Source organism: Electrophorus electricus, chromosome 3, assembly GCF_013358815.1.
Source record: "Electrophorus electricus isolate fEleEle1 chromosome 3, fEleEle1.pri, whole genome shotgun sequence".
Taxonomy (NCBI): Eukaryota; Metazoa; Chordata; class Actinopteri; order Gymnotiformes; family Gymnotidae; genus Electrophorus; species Electrophorus electricus.
Window position 1 is genome coordinate 4,929,286 of NC_049537.1, and position 20,681 is coordinate 4,949,966.

Sequence of the window (20,681 nt, forward strand, 5' to 3'; positions counted from 1 at the left end):
TTCACTATGACTGCCGCTTCTATCCTGTGGGCGCTCAGCGCGCTCATTAAAGCAGCTCACAGACACTCATCCAGGTGTTTGGGGTCACCCGCCTTCGGAAAAGTGCTCCGGTATCGGAGGTAACCCGTGGATACCAGGCGTACTCCGAGCAGTGCGACAGAAAAGGACTCTCCTTTGGTCTTTGGTCAGGAGGGTCCTTTAGACCTCTGAATGCGAGCGGCAAACAGTTACACAGCTGCAGGACAAGGAAAAATCACGCCTGTGTTGGTGGTGCAGGAGTGAGTCAGAGAACGCTGGAAAAAAGCTCCAGCACTGCTCCAATACACACACACGCGTGTGCTCAATTGATTCGCTTTTTTGAAACGACCCCTTGAGCTGGATGAGTGTATAGCCAGTGGGAGGTGACCTTTGGCCAAACCATATAAAAATACAGGGAAGCTTGGCTCTCTCTGGCTCTCTCTTCACTACCTCATTCTGCTGCCTCTGCCTTTAAGTTGTCTATTTCTCATTCCCTTCCACACCATTTGTCTCCCTCTCTCCTTCTGCAACAGAGTTGGCCTTTTTCTAGGCTGCTTACACAATGAGTTCTGCAAAGCGTTACCCTGCAGAGAAGCAGGTGTAAAGTGCAACGCAACCTCGCTGTAACCGTAGCCTTCGCCATTTTTGCCAAAGAAAATAGAAGCTATTTTCTGAACCCTGTCAACCTCAGGCTTAGCTTGAGTTCGGCAATGACACCGTTTTCTGTCAGGTGATTTTAAAAGGAAATCATTTCCACGCCTTTCCATACGAGGCTGAGACTGTAGCGTCCGTTAAAAGCCTTTTAACGCGCACACGCGCGCACGTTCAAGCAAACGTGCGCGCGTGCGCGCTCAAAACACATGCTTACCGTGGTCACTCTCGGTTCCTGATCTGCCCCAGTATCTCCTCCTGCGTTCAGGACTGTGTGTGTGTCTCTCTATGACGGCAGCGATGAAGCGCGTGTTACTGACTGCCGGAGAGACAGAGAAACTCCATTAAACAACAGCAAAGTGTTTAGAACATCACAGGTCCAATTCATAGAATATTCATCACGTGTGCAGGAAAATAAAATCAATTTGTTCTAAAACATTTCCAATTTGCCGAAGCCTCTCAAAGACTACCACAGACTGCCGTCCCAAGAAAGACATCACTGGGTGGTGAGAGAGAGAGAGAGAGAGAGTGAGGCGTCTTTACTTATTCCTCTGTCCTCGTGACTGTCCTCGTCCCGTTCATCCCTCTCGTTGTCCAGGTTGGACATACGCACTGACATCTCTGTGCAAGCAGAGGGAGAACACCAGTAAGCAGAAGAGCGAGATGGGGCCACCAACAAAAGCACCATTCCATTACAATTGGCTCATTCCATCCCAAGTGCTTCCCGTGAGAGTAGCAAACAGACAGGCGGCCGTCCAGCCTCATGGCTTCCGCGGTGGATGTCTTCCTAACTGCTAAGGGCCCAGGAGACAATTTGAGATGCTAATGAATGCCTATTCAGAGGAGCGCCGTGGCATTTTGGCTAATGCAAAAGCAAAGCAGTGACCTGAAACCGAAAGGTACGACTCTCACGGGGCTGAGATTTAACTCCTTCTCCCACATGAAGGACGGCCTCCCTCGGCACCTGAACAAACTAAGGCCATTGGAGGAGGATGTTGCAACTGAAATAAGGACTGAACCGTTGTAAAAGAACCAGCCTCCGCCTGGCTGTGGGCTCTGATACAGATGCTGAGCATGGAGTCTGCTGTCCTACAGGCTAAAGGCGGAGGCTTTCACACACAGCGGCCGGCCTGCAGCGAGGGGAACGCAAGGCGTGGAGAGGGATGGTGGGGGCAAACAGGATTAGGAGGAGTGAATGATTTTAATTTCTCTCTCTCCCTCTTTCGCTTGTTCTCTAAAATGCCCTGGCAGTCTCCCTTTATCATGTCTTCAGCTCAAAGGGTCACTGGCTGCGATTTGAAAAGGTCATTTCTAATCGACCAGCGTTGGTTTATTCGGTCTTCGAGGCAAGGGGCCAATGCCGGAAACCTCAGACCCCAGAAACATGAGTCACAGACCCCAACATCAGGATGGAGTCACAGACCCCAACATCAGGATGGAGTCAGAGACCACAACAGCCAGGAGTCACAGCTGTGCGTTATCAGAGGACCGTAAACCATCAGCTCCTGCAGTTTAGGCTTCACAACGGAACCTCACAGAGCGGCGTGAGCGATGTGCCCATTCCTGAGAGTCGGATTAAAAAACATTAAGACGCTGCTGTGCTGTATTTTGCAGAAGGCATTGCGGAGGCTGTGCAGGACATCAGCCAGTCACAGGCTAATCATTCCATCTCATTAAGGTTCCACTCTAATCACAAAGAGGTTTACACATCCAACAGTCTGTGACATTATTGCTTAATCCCACAGAAGCCTGATGACTGGTAAAGCCAAGGAGAATTTGTTTCCAGTTAAACTGTGGAACACGTTATGGCCAAACATGTAGCAATGGAGGGCAAGATTTCAAGAAGCTGAAAAAGTTTGATTCACAGTCAGTTGAAATCTTATCTAACAGCATTAGGCAATATTGTTAAAGCTTAAATCTGAATGTGCATATAAATACATACACACAGATTTACATACACATGGACGTGTTTATTTAAAAAAAATAAATAAGTACACACATATACGTGTGTGTATTTGCCCTGCATGTATGTAAAGGTTTGCCGTCATCAACATGAGCGCACAGACGCCATCTGCTGGCTACAGCAGGTTACTGCTGCCCGTAGGCTGGCTGGAGCTGTTGAGCCTGGGCTGATCAGTGCACCCTTCTCTGTGCTGCTGCTGTTTTAACACTCTATGAGCTGCAGCTGCTATGCAGGACACTTTAGTCTCTTCACCACGCAGACCCACATAGGACCGTGGCCTCAAGGGAGAAGGCCGTCCTTCTGAAGATGGAAAGTTCCCTGTCGTCACAAGAGCCCGCGTCACTCCGAGCTCGTCCCTTGATGTGGGGATACACGTGCGGCAGTGCTCAGGAGGAGAGGAACATTTAGCTTTCATTCCAGCTGCGCGAACAGCATTAGCAGTCAGAGGAGGACTACACAGGCAAGGTTCCCCTAAAGCACTGCACCACTGAGCAACACTTCATAGCAATAATAACAGAACAATAAGAAAAAGTGAAAAAGGGAGAGAAATCCGGCATTTCCATTTTACCCTCGTTTTATTATTATGTAAATTATTACTGATAAGTACTTTAACGCTAACCAAAGTGGTTTGATATTCACTGTGACATCTCCAACACATCATTTCCATTACTGCATTCTTGAACGTCTCACTCGAGAAGCATTTTGCCTATTTTATGGATATGAATATGATTTTAAACCCAATGCCTCCAACAGCAGTGTTATTGCTTCAAGCCCAGCAGCTGTTTTGCACTGCTGACCAGAGAGTGTTTGTGTGCCCTGCTCTGTGAGCCCCGCCCCCAACCCTGGCCCCGCCCACTCACCCTGCGCGGCCAGAGGGGACATTTGCTGGTGGCTACGGCGGTGGATCTGGTGCCTGTAGGCGTACACCACTAGAACCAGCACCATGATGCATCCCATAATACCCCCGGCAACAGGTCCCACGGGTGCGCTCTTTATCATGTTCAAGGACGCGACCTCTTCATCTGTGTCCGGGTGGCAGAGAGAAGGAAAAAGAGTTTGAGGAACCAGTAAAAGCCATGCCATGGTGGCGTGTCTCTACAGTCCTTCATGGCGGCGCGTCTCCGCAATATAAAGTTTGTGAACCATTTTAGAAACTTTTCCATTTACTCTACAAAAACCATAAATCGTCGTGAGACTCGTGTAAGAAGTGTAACCTCACCTAGCAGGCCCATGCTGTCCACGTAAGGACTCTTGGCACCTACAATCCCCCCGAAGCACTCATTCTGAAGGGCACAGTAGGGCTTGACCAGATGAGTCTTTCCATCACTGTCCACCATACACCACTCGCAGTCCAGCACACCAAAGCAGTCACTGCAGAGAAAGATGTGATGCGTTCACTGCTTTGTAGGAATTAGAAAACTATTGCGGAAGGGCATTGATAAATATTTTCCAATCTAAAGCAAGCAAAATGAGCTTATTAACAAAAAATGAGTAACAAGAGTTAATTAGCGTTTTCTCAAATAATTTTAAGGGTCCGTGAGACAGTGCACATTTTAAGTTATTAAAAATAACATTAATGTTACAAAACCTGCAACATGGTATGATGTGTACTGAGCTGCTAAATTTTATTTTAGTGCAATATCTGGAACTGTTTAATCTGGGTGAAATAATCCTGCCATGGCTCTCGATGAAAAAACATTCTGATTTCCATTTCTCTTGAAGTTTCTGGTTCTCCGTGACAATTCTGCACTTTTTGCCTGCAGCGTTTGCTAACTTCATTAACAGTGCAACCATTAGTTGCAAATAAAAACAGCGATGCACTGGCCAGCAGGCCGCCCGCACAGTTTAATCCGAGACGGAAATGGTACTGGCTGCATTTGGCCTAGGGGCCGGACTGTGGCCACTCCTGGTGTAGGGAGTCTACCCTTACCTACCGTTGATTCCTACCTATTGTACCTATTGTGTCACAGCCACTTCCCACCACAAGGGGTCAGTGTTCTCCGCAAAAAACATAGGCAAACACCTTCCTGAGCAGCACAGTTTGGAGAACTACAGAGATGATGGCAGGTATGGTAAGAGCTGGATAACACATCTGGGATTAGTAAACAAAAATTCAGTCTTCTGTTCTGCCGCTTGTGTGTGTGTGTGTGTGTGTGTGTGTGCGTGTGTGTGTGTGTGTGGCAGAGGCAGGAGACCTGCTAGTGAAGCGCTGGCTGCAGCGGGTATTGATGCACTGAGGCAGTGTGTCCTGCAGACTGGGTTCAATCATAGTCAGAGACAAGGGCTCCTGATGCACCTCACAGCTTGGGTTTCTGAAACACACACACACACACACACACACACACACACACACACACGCACGTGTACACAAAGAATGAGTGGCTAAACAAAACAATTATGCCTCCCACCCAGAAAACACACTAATGGTAGCACAACAGGACCCCCCCCATTACAATACTGCTACCTGATTTAGACACAAATCAGATTTTGTACACAACCATATCTCATATTACATAGAGTGGCTTTCCTTCTGCAGGGAAGAGCAGTAAGATTCTGACAGACTGCCTTGTATCTGCTGAGGGCTAAGCTCCCAAAGGATACCTGGGGAAGAATCTCTATTCACTGTGCCAATGAAGAAATGAATGGAGAAGACAGCTGCAGGGCTGTGTGTGTGTGTGTGTGTGTGTATGTGTGTGTGTGTGTGTGTGTGTGTGTGTGTGTGTGTGTGTGTGTGTGTGTGTGTGTGTGTGTGTGTGTGAGAGAGAGAGAGAGAGAAAGAGACACAGAAAACAGAGTGGAGGTCTTATTCCACTGTACATGGCAAACATCATCCCTCAATCCGTGTATTGTTCAGTTGCAATGTTCTCCTGATCTCAATGGACAGAAGGCTCGTACAGGCCTGTGATGTAGGCACTTTGCTTGATCAAAGCCCTAAGAGAACAACAAACAAATGAGGGCCTGAGCCCTTTCCAATGCTTTTTTTCTTTGACCCTTAAAATGTTAGCTAAGAAAGCCTTGCCTAAAATCTGAGAATATCAGTAAGATGACAGGATGGATTTACCTGTTCTCCGCATTGGTCAGATTGCCAGTGCACTCGTTGACCTCTAGAGGGCACTCACACGGACATTCGCACTCATTCTGCTCCATTCTGAAGAGAAGACAGCACTGAAATGTGAGGCACTGGGCTGGTGCATATAAATGATTTTTGTGTCAACTGCATAGAATAAACAAACGAAAGCCTGCTGAAGGGTTATAACTGCCACAATACTAATCACACAAAATAGGCCAATAATCGCCAACTACATATCTGAACAGGCAGAGTGAAGTGAAGCATTAGAGTTTGGGGAGGCTGACGACAAGCCCACCTGTGGCAGTTGAGACAGAGGCGGTCCACGGTGCTGCATGCGCAGAAGGCCAGCGAATCGCAGGTTTCGTTCACAATGCCTGCGAAGGCGTTGGTCCCTGGAATGCGCGTGAGCCGATACTTTGAACAGTGACTGCCATGAACTAGGTTTGTCAGATCTCCCTGGAAATCACACGACAATCGTAAAATGTAAAACCATACCTACACCATACCATGCCAACTTTGTAAAAACATACATCAACTGTGTATTAAAATGGAATTCAGTTTGCCAGCTCACTACTCAAAATGTTTACTAAGATTCAACTCTCTAAATGTCTGGCTGCTTAATAAGACCAAACAACTTTATATCTGTCAGTCTATTTCTCTGTTATTAAACTGTCACTGTCATTTCCCACACTCCCCACCAGGTGGTGCTGTTCATTCACTATGGAGAAGAGCTCTACCCAACGGTACAAGAAAATCACTGTCTAAGAGGTGGGAGCTCACAGCAGGGTGGCACTGGAACAACAGAGCCAGGCCCAGAAGGTAGAAAGAGCTCCATCTAGTGGCCCAGGCATCTGCTACACTCACCACGATGCTGGTGTTGAACTTGTAAAAGCGCTGCACTGTGCGATCGCTGAAGCTGTTACACAGCTTTTTCTTCACAAAGTTTGGGTGGTTTAGGATGTCGTTGGCCACCAGGGGCTCCTGTAGAACAAACAAACAAACAAACAAAATTTTTACCCCCCTTTCAAGCTGTCATTTGACAACATAAACCATGTTTTTTCACATGCACTTGTATCAGTGCTATACTACTCACAAATGCTCTCCATGTAAATCTAAATGTAAACAGGGAGTAAATTGCAGGTGGTCACCTGCGATGACCTCATACCCTGCATTGAGGGGCTACACAGGGCAGGGAACGGCAGGGGTCAGCAGCCAGCTGCCCTACCTTATGGGTGATGTGCTGCTGCTCGGCTGGGGCGTGACCTTTGGGGTCGATCAGGGTTGGGTGGGCCACCAGGTAACCTCTGTCCTCCATAATAAAGCACCTGCAGAGGGAAGGTCAACAGGACCCATCTAATTGCAAACATGTTCAAAACTCAACCACGGCAGACGCGAAAGGACATCGATGGGCGTCTGGTTCAGACTGGAAGCACGGAGGATATAGGGTAGGTGTGTTGGGGGGGGGGGGGGAATGCATGTGTGCAGGGGTTAGTTGTAACCTTTGGAAGGTTACTGGTTACACTTTACGGCGTGAAGCATTTGCGTGTGAGACGTAAACAGCTTCCACCAGCACATTTCTAACAGAGGGAGTATAATGGACTGTATTGTGAAAACATTAGGCTCACAGAAATACTTGAAGGCAGGAATTCAAGGGTCCATAGGGTGTGTTCCACTTTCTTTAGAAACCTTCAGATCCATGAGGCAGCTCCGAATAGTCCTCACTATTGTGCAAAGCCCACCAGGCCATTCCACTCAACTAATCCTGTTTAATGGCCCTCGTATTCAGAACTGGGAGAATTCTAAGGCCTCGCTCCTCCTGAAGCATGAGAGAAGAAAGCGGGGGAGAGAGGGAGAAGGAGAGAGAGAGAGAGGGGGGGGGGAGTGTAGAAACTAGAAAAAGAGGGGAAGAGGGCAACAGCAAGGGAGGAGAGGATGAGGAGAGAGGAGAGGACTGGAACCGAACAGCACAGGATGTGTCTGGAATGCTCTCCTAACCAGCTTATCTCTTTTGTGTTTCTCACTAATTCCCAGTTCTCTCACTTTTTCTCCTAAACAAGGCTCCACTGATTATTTTGTGAACCTTCTCGTCTTTTTTCTTATACACTTTTGTTCGTTCTCTTCTTTTACCTCAACCTCTCTGAACAATTGCCCCCCTGCTTTCCCTCCTTACTCTCTCTCTCCTTCCATCCAAAGGGAAAAGTAAGGAAGGGCCCATGAATGCTCCTTTTCAAACACGGGCAAATCAGATTAGTTTCAGATAAAGAGTCTCAGAGGTTCTGGACATCTCGGCCCCAGCTCTGGAGCTCTGGAGCTTGGCAGACTGGGGAGAGCAGGTGAGAGGGTGAGCTGATGAGAGCATGAGGGGGAGAGGGAGGGAGAGAGAGAGAGAGAGAGAGAGAGAGAGAGAGAGAGAGAGAGAGAGAGGACTGGTGGAGCTGAGGTGAACAGGGTGACGTGAACTCACCGGATTTTGTTGCCTTTGTCCTGGTTGCAGATGGGCAGCAGATCCAGCAGGACCTTGTAGAAGTAGCGCAGGGTGAAGTCGATGCCCATGACGGCCACGGTGTAACCTGGAGCCGTCTGAGGACTGGACACAGGAGGAGAGGGATGAGCGACAGGGCGTTACTCAGGCCGTCCGTCCCGAGTGCTCTGTCTGAGCCGCACAGCCCAGGTCCCGTGTCCCTGGTGACCACTTATGGCCGGATTTCGTACATCGCTGCCTCTGCTAGAAGGATTTGTTTACATTTCCAGCCAGAAATGGCCTGAGAACCCTAGCTACACATAAGGAGGTCGTATGCGTCCCACGCCACCTCTGGACCAGCGTGGCTCCTGAGAATTTACTCCGCGCAAACGTGTGCTCCAGTTATGATCGCATACCCGAGATACATATTAATGCCAGGTGCGAACAGGGCCTGAGACACACTCACACATCTGGGTGATGAGATCATCCTAGAACAACTCACCACTCTCACCGTCTCAGGAAACCAGAAGGGGGGAGAAAATCTCTTTACAATCCTCATCCAAACGTGACAGTATGGGACTCTGCTAGTTTCACACCATTCCGTCCTACCTCCAAATACACCGGTGTGCATGTGCACACACGTGCGCATGCTCTAATTATCGGCTAATCAGAACTTGAAAAAACTGAGCTTTACTCTGCAACATCTTGTACTTTCTTTTGAACAGCAAACAATTACCCCAAAAAAAGGCTAACGCAAACCTAGGGACAGATGGAACGCAAGTCATGCATCTAAATGTCTACAAATGTCATCAATCTCCTGATAATCCACGTCTAGATGTTCATTCCTACTGCAGACTTCGTTCATGCTGAAGAAAAGAGCTCTGTGAATGGCAGGCTTCCTGACCTGGAGGCGTGGATCGTGTGGCTGATGGTGACCACGTAGCCGGCCCCGCCCATGTCCAGATACGGGCCAGTGAAGGTGATCAGGCCCGGATTGGCCACCGCATGCAGGTACCTGTGGGGGTGGGGTGGGGGGATGGGGTCAAAGGGTCAGTCATTCTTCCTTTCAGAAAGCAGAGCTGGACTACAACAGTATGAAATGGCTCCTGTCTCCCTGCTCAAACACTCGTATGAAACGGTTTAGCGTTCAGGTGGCTCTGAGGGTTTTGGAGTGGTGCTTGCTGCACTTCTGACTAATTACATCGAGCCTGTGAACGCCTCTTACACTCTCTCGCCCGATTTAGACGGGAATTTAAATGACTAAAAGTGTAGGCGCGGCTACAAATGCCGGCATCGGCAGGCCTCCGAGCGGGAGGCACTCCGCACCCGGTCCAAGGTCCCGGTCCACGGCCTCGCTGGCGGGCACCAGGAGCGTTTCGGAGTGTGGATACCTCCGCCCCCGGGCTCTAGTCTCACCATTGTCTCCGGGTGGGGTCGAAGGCTTTGTCCATGAGGGATCCCGGGTAGATCCGCAGCACCCCATTGGGCGTTGCTATGTAACGGCGCACAATGTAGCAGTTCAGGCTGCTCAGCTCCATGAGGCTCATCCATTCGTCAGTCACATGACTGGTCGCCATCACGTCGTTCCTGACAGAAGACTGGAGATGGGATGGGGGGGTGGTTAGGGTTAGGGATCGCCGGGGTTCCCTTAAATCCGGGAAGAGCGTGCACAATTGCTCTAAAGTTCCCCTTTTAATTCTGTACAAAAACTCCCAGAAAGAGGGGGAGGGGAGGAATGTGGGAGCACACGACGGATGTGTGCGTGCATGTGTGTGTCTAGCCTGGGGTTAGCACCAACACAGCCACTGTTAGCCACTCACTATGCCAGACAAGCTGTACTTTCATGATATGCAGTCATTCTGAGCTATAAAATGTATATTGTGTGTATATCATGTATGTCTATTGTGTGTATATCATGTATGTCTAAGAGTGTGTGCCTTCAGGCATAGAGCTTGCACTGGCGGTGTGTGGACATGGCTTAAGGCATATTTTGTCACACAGGACTGTACTGCTGTGAGTGAAAGTGTGTGTGGGGTTGGGGAGTAACAGAATACCTCTAGCTGCGTTATGAAATCGGGCTACAACAGAACGGTAACTATTCCATTACAGATACAGGCGATAATTAGATTACTGGCACATTTTAAAATATGCCGATTACTAGTAGGATTACATTCTCACTTCACACAGCCCCACCCCCACCTCCTTTTGAAATGGTTTGAATCAAGTGGTTTTATTCAAGTTTCCCCACATTGCCGTCGCGCTGCAGCCGCAATAAACCTTTCGCTCCATTCCCTTAATGTTTGTGACTAGAATCAGACGGGCATTTGTGAGGTTTCTGGAGCTACTCGTGCCTTTATATGCTTTAATTCAAACGCACGACGCAATTTGTGTGCCAACAGCTTTGTTGATCTTGAACACGGGATTTGTTTATTGTGGATAATGTGTAGCAGATTTTCTTTTCCAATGTTGACAAGATTTATTTTTCCGTGGCTGTAGCATTTGTTTCTGCAGTCGCGTGGCAGCAGAGGGGCTTCTTATGGATGCTGTCCCGACAAGGAAGGGACGCCTTACTTATATACGGACTTTTACACATTTGCCGGGTTGCTCGTGTGCCCGGACAGTACAAACACAAGACGTTGCGGGAGTTTGTTGGTGGCCACACTGCCTGGTGCTGTACATGGTTAATGTTGTGAAACTCTTTGGCAGATAATGAGTTAAGCGCAATCCAGAAGTAACAGGCAGTAATTATATTACGTTGATTATATAGTAATCCTTTGTCTTAGGTTACAGACATATTTCTGTAATCTGTAAGGGAATCCAGTTTTAAAGTATCTCTCCCAACCGTGTGTGCTCTGAGACATGTGCTGGGAGGTGGGAATGAGTTTGTATACAGTATGTACTTTTAGCCTAGATCAACTCTACGTCATGTGTTGTCACTGAGGTGTGCAGGAATGTGTGTGTGTGTGTTTGTGTGTGTGAGCATGTACTTTCAACCTGGATTAGCTATAACGCATGTGTTGTCACTGAGGTGGGCACTTGTGTGTGTACGTGTGTGTGTGCGCGCGCGTGTGCCTTTAGGCCCGGGTTGGCTATGAGGCGGGTGTTGTCACTGAGGTGGGCACCTGTGTGTGTGTGTGTGTGTGTGTGTGTGTGTGTGTGTGTGTGTGTGTGTGTGTGTGTGTGTGTGTGTGCGTGTACATGTGCGTGTGCGTGTGTACCTTTAGGCCCGGGTTGGCTATGAGGCGGGTGTTGTCACTGAGGTGGGCACCTGTGTGTGTGTGTGTGTGTGTGTGTGTGTGTGTGTGTGTGCGCGTGTACGTGTGCGTGTACGTGTGCGTGTGTACCTTTAGGCCCGGGTTGGCTATGAGGCGGGTGTTGTCACTGAGGTGGGCACCTGTGTGTGTGTGTGTGTGTGTGTGTGCGTGTACGTGTGCGTGTACGTGTGTACCTTTAGGCCCGGGTTGGCTATGAGGCGGGTGTTGTCTCTGAGGTGGGCACGTGTGTGTGTGTGTGTGTGTGTGTGTGTGTGTGTGCGTGTACGTGTGCGTGTACGTGTGCGTGTACGTGTGCGTGTGTACCTTTAGGCCCGGGTTGGCTATGAGGCGGGTGTTGTCTCTGAGGTGGGCACCTGTGTGTGTGTGTGTGTGTGTGTGTGTGTGTGTGTGTGTGTGTACGTGTGTGTGTACGTGTGCGTGTACGTGTGCGTGTACGTGTGCGTGTGTACCTTTAGGCCCGGGTTGGCTATGAGGCGGGTGTTGTCTCTGAGGTGGGCACCTGTGTGTGTGTGTGTGTGTGTGTGTGTGTGTGTGTGTGTGTGTGTGTACGTGTGCGTGTACGTGTGCGTGTACGTGTGTGTGTACGTGTGTGTGTACGTGTGCGTGTGTACCTTTAGGCCCGGGTTGGCTATGAGGCGGGTGTTGTCTCTGAGGTGGGCACCTGTGTGTGTGTGTGTGTGTGTGCGTGTACGTGTGCGTGTACGTGTGCGTGTACGTGTGCGTGTGTACCTTTAGGCCCGGGTTGGCTATGAGGCGGGTGTTGTCACTGAGGTGGGCACCTGTGTGTGTGTGTGTGTGTGTGTGTGTGTGTGTGTGTGTGTGTGTGTGTGTGTGTGTGTGTGTGTGTGTGTGCGTGTACATGTGCGTGTGCGTGTGTACCTTTAGGCCCGGGTTGGCTATGAGGCGGGTGTTGTCTCTGAGGTGGGCACCTGTGTGTGTGTGTGTGTGTGTGCGTGTACGTGTGCGTGTACGTGTGCGTGTGTACCTTTAGGCCCGGGTTGGCTATGAGGCGGGTGTTGTCACTGAGGTGGGCACCTGTGTGTGTGTGTGTGTGTGTGTGTGTGTGTGTGTGTGTGTGTGCGTGTACATGTGCGTGTGCGTGTGCGTGTGTACCTTTAGGCCCGGGTTGGCTATGAGGCGGGTGTTGTCACTGAGGTAGGCAGTGTAGTGCTCCACCATGCGCTTGGTCTCTGGCTGGCTCAGGTGCTCGTATGGAGAGGAGAAGCTGCCAGCCGAGAGCATCACAGTGGGGCTCTCTGCACGTTCGCAGGCAGAGAGAGCAATCGTCAGCACATGCTTCCCCATCCCCTCAGGCTGCCCTGCCCCCGGCTCGGTGAGCCCTCCCCTCCGGTCATGCCAGCCCTCCGGCTGGAAGCTCACTCTATACGTCTGGTGACGGCACCGCGTCAGACTCACCGACGGTTGCGAGCTGTTTGAAGTGCAGGCAGGTGCTGGGCTGGCCCAGCAGGTCCAGCCGGTGGTACAGCAGCTTGCTGCTGGGTGCTGTGTTCAGGTTCTTCAGGTGCTTCACTGGGATTTCGGGCTGAACGTACACTATGCAGAGGATGAAGGAAGTGTCCTGGACCTACAGGGGACAGGATGGGATGAGGGCGAAGTAAACCAGGCGACCTCTGTGCAGATCTGGCCTTGCAGTCTGTTCAGAGAGACGTCTAAATCTGCGTTCACACTCAAAGCTACGTTGTTCGATTTCTGATGTTTTGCTCAGACCAGATTTTGACAGTTCGCATTCCTCATTGTAAGTGACCCACATGTGTCTCTAATGTGAATGCATTTGTTCTCTATAACGCCAGCGCGTTACCAACAACAAAGAACTTCATACTATGAGAACACTCGTGCTAGTAAAACTGGCCAAGCAGGCACACTACAAGATTATGTATGCGCTGCAATTTTTTTCTGCAGGACAACAAACAGTGTCAGCTGTACGCCATCAGGTTGAGGAGGAGAAACAAGCCAGGCTAGCTTTAAATGTTTTCGCAGATAGTGCTGTAACCGCTGGTGCTCTCATCCACTGCGGTTTCGCTGGCTGTAGCTGTGGATGTAGCTGTCCATTCTAGGTCCACATATGAAGATGACTCAAATCCGATTCCAAAATATTGGATGTGCGAGTCCGCACAAACCCAAAAAAAAGGAAGATCCGTGTCGCATTGAGGCAAAAAAATGGGATGAGTCTCCAATGTGAAGGCAGACCATGTAGAACCTAATATAGATTATTTATAGATAACTACATATATGTTTACTGCGGTGAATAAGCAAAAAATGGTCACCTATAGCAACATGAGCAGCTTTAGTGTGAACACTGACATGACCAGACCTTGTGACTAAAATCTAAGATAAGATTCTCCATTTGTAAAATTTCGTACAACCTACTAACTGAAGCTGGACTGGCACAGAGAGAGTTGTATTTGCTTAGATTTGATTTGGTCCGGAGAATTAATGATGATTTGAAGTTCCCCTTGTTTTGGGGAGGCTGACGTGTGGGTGAGACTGGGGTGTCCTCCCTACCACTAGGTGGCACTTACCAGTTTCCAGGCGTAGCTGACGTTGTAAGCGTGGCGGCTGGTGTCACGCAGGCGGTTCACGTGCCATGACAGGGAGTAGTTGATGGGCACAGCGATCACTTGGCTTCCCAGGGGCAGGCTGATGCAAGACATCAAGGTCTGTTGTTAATCACGGGTGATGCGGATGCTAGACACACTATCCCCAAGCCTCCAAAGACCATTAAGGGCCTCGAGCCTGAACCTGCTGTGTAAACAGAGTGGCCCCTCACCTGAGGATGTTGTCTCGCACGGCGGCGAATCCTGGAATGTTCTCATAGTGAATAATGTCGGTGTGCAGCGGGGCCTCGGTCATCAGGTGGGGCCGAGTGAGGGACGGGTGCATGAGGGTGTAACCTGCCAAGGCAGCCCAACACTGAGTAATAAGCAACCATCTTGTCTTCACACTGACCGAAGGGCAATATTGGTAAGACCGACCCAGCTAAGATCAGCCACGGGAAAGCTAAAAAAAGAAGCAGGCTCATCAAGCACCAAAGCACATCGAAGGCCAGTTCGAATTGACGTGCTTGGAAAAGGAAGTCTCCGATCGGCAATAGCGGGCTGACGGAGACGTTTCCGTGGCCCGTGCCATGTCGGCGCCCTGGCTGGCTGTCATCTTTCCAGAGCACCTGGGGAAAGGCGGGTCAGGGGCCTCTTAGCAGGGCCGGGAGCGTCTGTCCCTGAAGAGAGCCTCTGATTAACCTCATTAATGAAGATGAGGCTGGACTATTATAAATCGCCACTTCTGCTAATTTATACCCCGCCTCTCAACTCGTTTCTTAATTTACACTAATATGCAAATCTTGGTTATGGACTTCAAGTATTCAACACTGGAGACATGGCAAAAACGAAAGGAAGCAAAAACCCAGTTGAAAAATGTTTGCCAAGAACAGGTTTAAACTTTCTACCGTAAACACGAGATGAAATTCGAGACGCAGACCTGCCCGGCAGTTCTGGTGGCTTGGCTGATCTTTAAGACCACCCCCATTCCAAGTCATTAGTGTAATTAGTTCAGCGCGGTGACCCCGGGTCTCTCCCATATGAACGGCTCTGCTGTTTCTGCTCAAAGCAGCTGGCCTGAAGGCGGCCATGTTGGCTCAGCGCCTGGCTCATTGTACCAGGTACCCTGCCCTGACAGACTACTAAACGGGACCGGCTGTGTTCAGCCCGGCAGCATGGCTGGGAAGGCACCTTGGGCTCGGATGACGCAGACCACGAGTGGGAAAGCAGCACACTGCTGGAGAATCACTATGGCAACACTATGGCCCCCACCCAGGCCTGCTTCCAGAACCAGAGATCTGTGCCGCTTCTCGCCACCAGCTGGTGTAATGTGGTAGAAGTTACCGCGGCCTCTGAATTAAGGCAATGCTTATGACGGACGGCCGGATCCTTGGTCATCCGGACGCTGCCGTTACCTTTGTTATCGATGAGGAAGGTGTAGGAAGCCAGAGAGTCCTGGTAGTAGGTGACGTCCTCCAGGATGTAGGCCAGGTTCACATCCACGCCCACAACCCCCAGCAGCAGGTTTCCAAAGTAGCACGGTCTGCTTACCGTCATAATAAAGCCTGGGGAGAGAAAAAGTGCCAATCGCTAGAACACTAATCCCAGGGTCAGCATTCATGCTTCAACCCTCCCCTCCGCTCCATGACAGTCCCAGATGACCTGGACTCTAATAACCGCGTCCCTGCTCTCAGCCCACCTGACTCGGCTAATTAGCGAGCTTTTCCGAGAGCGTCGAAAGAGCGTGCCGGAACTGAGTGGACACAGGGGACCTTGTAGCACGTGGGGTTAAAGTCCGACGCGGATGGAGAAAAGCAGGTCCGCGCTAAGCCCAGCGTGAAGTCTAAGGGCCCGAGGGGGGGGGCGGGGCGGTGGGCGAAGCCCCCACACTCACCGTCGCCCATGGGGTCGGCGTAGGGCAGGCTGAAGGTGGCCACGTCGATCATGCGGTTGGGCAGGTTGATGTAGAATCGACCCACGCTGCTCTCCAGATTGCTCAGCTGGCTAAGCACCATCATGCTGCCCTTGACGACCGGCAGCGCGGAGCGCGCCATCGCGCTGTACTTGGCCGAGTTCTGTTCAGCCAGGTCGCGCATGAAAGCCAGCTCCTTCAGGCCCGTGACACCCTCTGCGTGCATGTTCACAGGAGACAGGAACGGGTGACAATATTAGAACAGTGTGCCAGAAACGACTAGAAGGAAAACAACTTTCATTCTTCAACTGCCTTTTATCTCTTATTTCTCAGAACAAGATCAGCTATTTTTGCAGAAAGCTTGCATGTTCCCTAACCGGGGAGGACACGTTGAAGAAAGGGGAAATTCTCCAGGCCCTGCCGGAGACGCTGTTAGGTGGATATAAGGATGTTCTTTTCCTGTGTCTGACTGGAATATGTCAGGACACAGCCAGACGCACAGCTGAAGAATTCGGGACTGGTCACATGATTTGGACAAAAAGCAGACTATAGATCACACTCGAATCCACTCAGGAATGCAGAGCTGGGGAGGTGCACGCCAGAATAAAAGTCCTTCGTTTCCTAGATCTCTGCCAGCAGCAATTATATTGAAATAATTTGACAAAATTAAACATTTGGGCAAACAGGCCGAGCGAAGTACGATTGATCTCTGAGAAAACATTTCACATTGTCCTGGTGCACGTGCGAGAGTGGATTTTCCTTTCAGAAACCTACAATGGCCAGGCTCACAGCCCAATCCAGCTCTTTTACACAGTCATGCTAATCAGCTCCAATCGCACGTCTGTCATCTGTGACACACAAAGCCTGCTGCCCTCTTTAATGGCACCGAGTGGCCTTTGATGTGCACCACTACTTTTCCTTCCCTTCCTTTAGATGTCCTGCGTTTTCATTTTCCCAGGCTGAACTAATGTATGTTAATCACAGGCTCGTGCATGCAGACAGAGAACCAGGTGAGGGGGACAATGGAGACACACACACACTCACACTCACACTCACACACACACACACACACACACACACTCACACACACTCACACACACTCACACTCACACACTCACACTCACACACTCACACACTCACACACACACACACACTCGCAACCCAAACATGCATAAGATAAAACAGGCGAAGGGATAGCAAAACATCTGGCAGGCCTAAGAGCATGTGGGCACACGTGCACGTGCACGCACACAAGCACACCCAGCAAGTTGCAGACATGCCCTGCACACGGGCATGCGCACACGCACACGCACCCGTGCACTAACACGCATACGCGCTCGCGCACGCACCCGTGCACTAACACGCATACGCGCACGCGCCCACTCGGGCTCCGACCAGAATGGCTAAAGCGAGTCTAGCTGCAACGTCTTTCTTTGGTGCTGCGGCCTGCGCAGGATTACAGAAGCAGGCGTTACCGTTGATGAGCGCGTAGGTCAGAATCATCACGGAGTTGTTGAGGTGGCGGTTCTCCTCTTTGACCACACTCAGAGTGGCTCTCTTCTCATGCTCGGAGAGGTCACGGGAGGTGATACCTGACGACAGGTAGATTATCACCATGTCGGTGTCTAAGGGCAGAGAGAGCGAAAGAGAGGAGACAGAGAGATGGAGTGAGCGCACACATGAATAAACCTAGAAGAGGTTTACTAAGGTGTATGCAGGGCCTTTGTCTGTGCGCTGTCTTACTGCTCTGCTGTTTGCTGATATTGCTGGTGTTTCTCAGGAGCTGGAAGGCCTTCTGGAAGCCTAAGGCATGCTGGGTAGGGCTGTCGGAGGCTTTGATGTTGGTGATGAAGGTGCTCATCTTCCTCTTGGTCTCGCTGGTGGCTGGTGAGAGGAAGCTCTTGTAGCACTGGTCCAGGGAACAGGAGCGAACGGCATCGGCTACCGTAAGCACGGAGATCTGTGTGTGGAGGGGGGGAAAGGACATCTACCATCGGTCCTTAAAACCCTCCGGGCAGGCACGTCACGCGCTGGGGTCTCCACCTCAAGCCCCCCGTACCAGCTCCCGCTCACCTTATCGTGCTCGTCGATGGAGTTGAGGACAACGAGGGCAGCATCGCGGGCGATCTGGAGCTGCGTCTCCGTGACAGAGGCGCCGTGGTCCACGAGCACGACCAGGTGCTTCGCCTGGGGCCTCACGGCCGACACATACACAGGCCTACCGGATCAGAACCACTGGTCAAAAAACCCTCCATGCAACTGACGAGTACTGTTACATAAACAGCGAAGCTCTTGGCTTTCACAAGGGTCCTCAGGGCATGGGCTGGCCTTTAAAATGGCACAGTACGGAAGAGAGAGTCAAAGGCATTTGTCAGTTTTCCTCAGGACCCAGACCGTAAAAAAAACAAAACAAAACAACACAATCGCGTGCCCAGATCTTGAGCTCTGTAGGTGGGCCTGGACTGCACTGGATTGGACTCGATGCTTTATCTACAGCCCTCCCCTGTCACGGGTTGGAGCAAGGGATTCGGTTCTTTGGCCTGTTGCTTTTGGGAGGCTCTCTGCATATCAGCTGTTTTCTTAGGCCAGAATTCGACGCATAACGAATTCCTGTGTCGGTCGCACGCAGGGCAGAGAGCATTACTCCGACAGACTCCATGAGGCTACAGGTGCTTCTGCATGCAAGTCTGAGACTTATGTTAATCGACCACTGTTTTAAGAACACTGCACATTTCATTTGAACTTGAAGTTGAACCTTTTTGATTTTTAATTTAAACACTCCATTCACCCATATGGTGGCATGGGCTCTCAAACATGCAGTCCAAATTTTCCCCTCGTCTCTCCAAATGAAAAGGGGGGGGGGGGGGAATCCCCCTGTAGAAATCCCACACTGCCCTGGGAAGAATGATCTTAGACGAATGAGCAATGCCGAGGAAGGTAAAATACTTTACGGATGGTTTTGACTCTGGAGCTTTTTTTTTTTTAAATGTGTTTTAGTTCTAATCTTAAAGATGCAGCTCAGTCTATGCAATTATCTGCAAACAAGTGGCGCAAATATTTTTACAGGAGGGCTTAGAGCATTTACAGCTAGATGCCGTAAATGAATATTTTGGAGCACATGGAAAGCCCTTGGCTAAGGTAGGTGGTGGGAACACATAGAAAATGAATATTTTGTATACCAAAGACAGCTTAGCCAAGTGCGATTCATTTTAAAAAGAAGTTGTTTCAGTGTGTGCGAATGAGTGTGCACCTGCTCCTGTGTTCGTATGTGCTCTTGCAGTGGAACTTGTGAGCTGGGAACACGGTGAAGATCCCCTCCTCAGAGCTGAAGTACTGCCACTTAATGCCTGGGTTTGACTTCAGGTTGTCTGCCAGCACTTGCAGGAGAGAAGGAAAGAGAGAGAAAAGGTGGAAGGATTATCAGCAGTTCTGCATTTTTGATTTTCGTGCCATTCAACCTCATGCCATTCCTCTCCAGCACTCCCTTCCAAGTACGAACACTTCCTCCGAGAGTCGGCCAAGGCGTAAACCCTCATACCGGGTCTGGGGAGAATTCCCCAAGTGTGCAGTTGCCTCCATCTCCAGCAAGAGGAGCAAGGTGGGAGAAGGGGAGCTTAAAGACGGGACCGTGGGAAAGGAACCTCTGCGAGACCACCTGGGCTAAGCACTGCTCAGCTGCGGCGAGGTGCACATTGGGCTTTGGGTTTCAATCACTGCCAGTGGATGCATCAACCACTGTTTCAGCTGTGCCTCTCATTAGAGATGTAATCAGTCACGTTTCACTACCGATATATCAGTACTAGTAATGATACATCAGCACTTCCAGTACTTGTGGTCTTTATTTACAATGTTTTTGCAATAAGAATACAACCAATGCTGCCTTCTCCTCAAACACTGCTAAATACTGTCACCTGCCATCAGGAAAACTGTCAGGCAAATGGTCTTGGCCTTTGAGAAAGGAAAGGAGCTGTTTGTTGTTGGACAAAACAGTCGCACCCCCAGAACTGAGAGATGAACTGAGAGATGACATTTAAAAACGGTTACATTTTCAACATATTTATCATGCCAGCACTGAAAAAAAATGTACCTACTGAAAAAAGCATACCCTGGCACATTAGTGGCAGTAAACAGAAATGAGCAGAAACTGGGAAGACAAAGCTTTCGTTTTGTACTCTACTGTATTGTATTTTGATTATTTGGTGTCTTTTTTTTTAATTCACATATGATGGCTCGGAAAAAGGAAAAAAAAAAGAAAAAAAAGACAATATTTCTGCAAAGGTGCGACGCTTTACTCCTAACCTTCAATAAACTTGTTTGACAGGAGCACTGTGAAGAGAAAGCTCCCTGAACCGGCTCATTGAGGCTCACTGGGGCAGGTCAGCTGATAACACCGCGCCATGCGCATCGGTCCTCGGTAGTGAGAGCAGGAAGTCCCGCCCACCGGGATGCCCGTAAATCAGGGGACGACCCCCCCCCCCCTTCTGCGGACCCCCGGCCGCCATCAATCTGGCCCTGATTGTATAAACAGGAACTTCGGAGCACGCTGACAGTTTGAAGAATCATGTACATTTGCAGCCCCCAGCACTTAATCCCCCACCCGGTGTTTGGAGTAGCCGAGAACCGCAGGCGCGGGGTGAGTGAGTCGTTCCCTCCACCCCCCCCCAATGTCTCTCTTTCTCTCGGATCCTTTACTCATTGTCTTCTCCTTTCAGCCCCGTCAGTCTCGAAAGATTGCTGTTTTTACTCTAAACAGACTCGAGCAAATTGGCCCGTTAA

At 50.0% G+C, this 20,681-nt stretch overlaps 1 protein-coding gene across 2 annotated transcripts in view; it reads right to left on the minus strand.

The window, feature by feature from the left end:
• cachd1 (cache domain containing 1) overlaps window positions 1–20,681 on the minus strand; it is a 52,443-nt gene that overhangs the window by 2,633 nt on the left and 29,129 nt on the right. For both annotated transcript variants that reach the window (XM_035524640.1, XM_027032022.2), the window contains exons 5-26: window positions 19,156–19,282; window positions 17,979–18,123; window positions 17,649–17,865; window positions 17,381–17,530; window positions 15,888–16,121; window positions 15,409–15,558; window positions 14,227–14,350; window positions 13,979–14,096; window positions 12,855–13,023; window positions 12,552–12,694; window positions 9,580–9,761; window positions 9,068–9,178; window positions 8,167–8,289; window positions 6,928–7,027; window positions 6,567–6,683; window positions 5,998–6,158; window positions 5,694–5,780; window positions 4,828–4,944; window positions 3,852–4,003; window positions 3,493–3,654; window positions 1,213–1,290; window positions 887–988 (exon numbers count right to left, since the gene is read on the minus strand). In XM_035524640.1, the coding sequence (XP_035380533.1) occupies window positions 887–988; window positions 1,213–1,290; window positions 3,493–3,654; window positions 3,852–4,003; window positions 4,828–4,944; window positions 5,694–5,780; window positions 5,998–6,158; window positions 6,567–6,683; window positions 6,928–7,027; window positions 8,167–8,289; window positions 9,068–9,178; window positions 9,580–9,761; window positions 12,552–12,694; window positions 12,855–13,023; window positions 13,979–14,096; window positions 14,227–14,350; window positions 15,409–15,558; window positions 15,888–16,121; window positions 17,381–17,530; window positions 17,649–17,865; window positions 17,979–18,123; window positions 19,156–19,282 (3,069 nt within the window). The remainder of the gene's footprint in view (window positions 1–886; window positions 989–1,212; window positions 1,291–3,492; window positions 3,655–3,851; window positions 4,004–4,827; window positions 4,945–5,693; window positions 5,781–5,997; window positions 6,159–6,566; window positions 6,684–6,927; window positions 7,028–8,166; window positions 8,290–9,067; window positions 9,179–9,579; window positions 9,762–12,551; window positions 12,695–12,854; window positions 13,024–13,978; window positions 14,097–14,226; window positions 14,351–15,408; window positions 15,559–15,887; window positions 16,122–17,380; window positions 17,531–17,648; window positions 17,866–17,978; window positions 18,124–19,155; window positions 19,283–20,681) is intronic.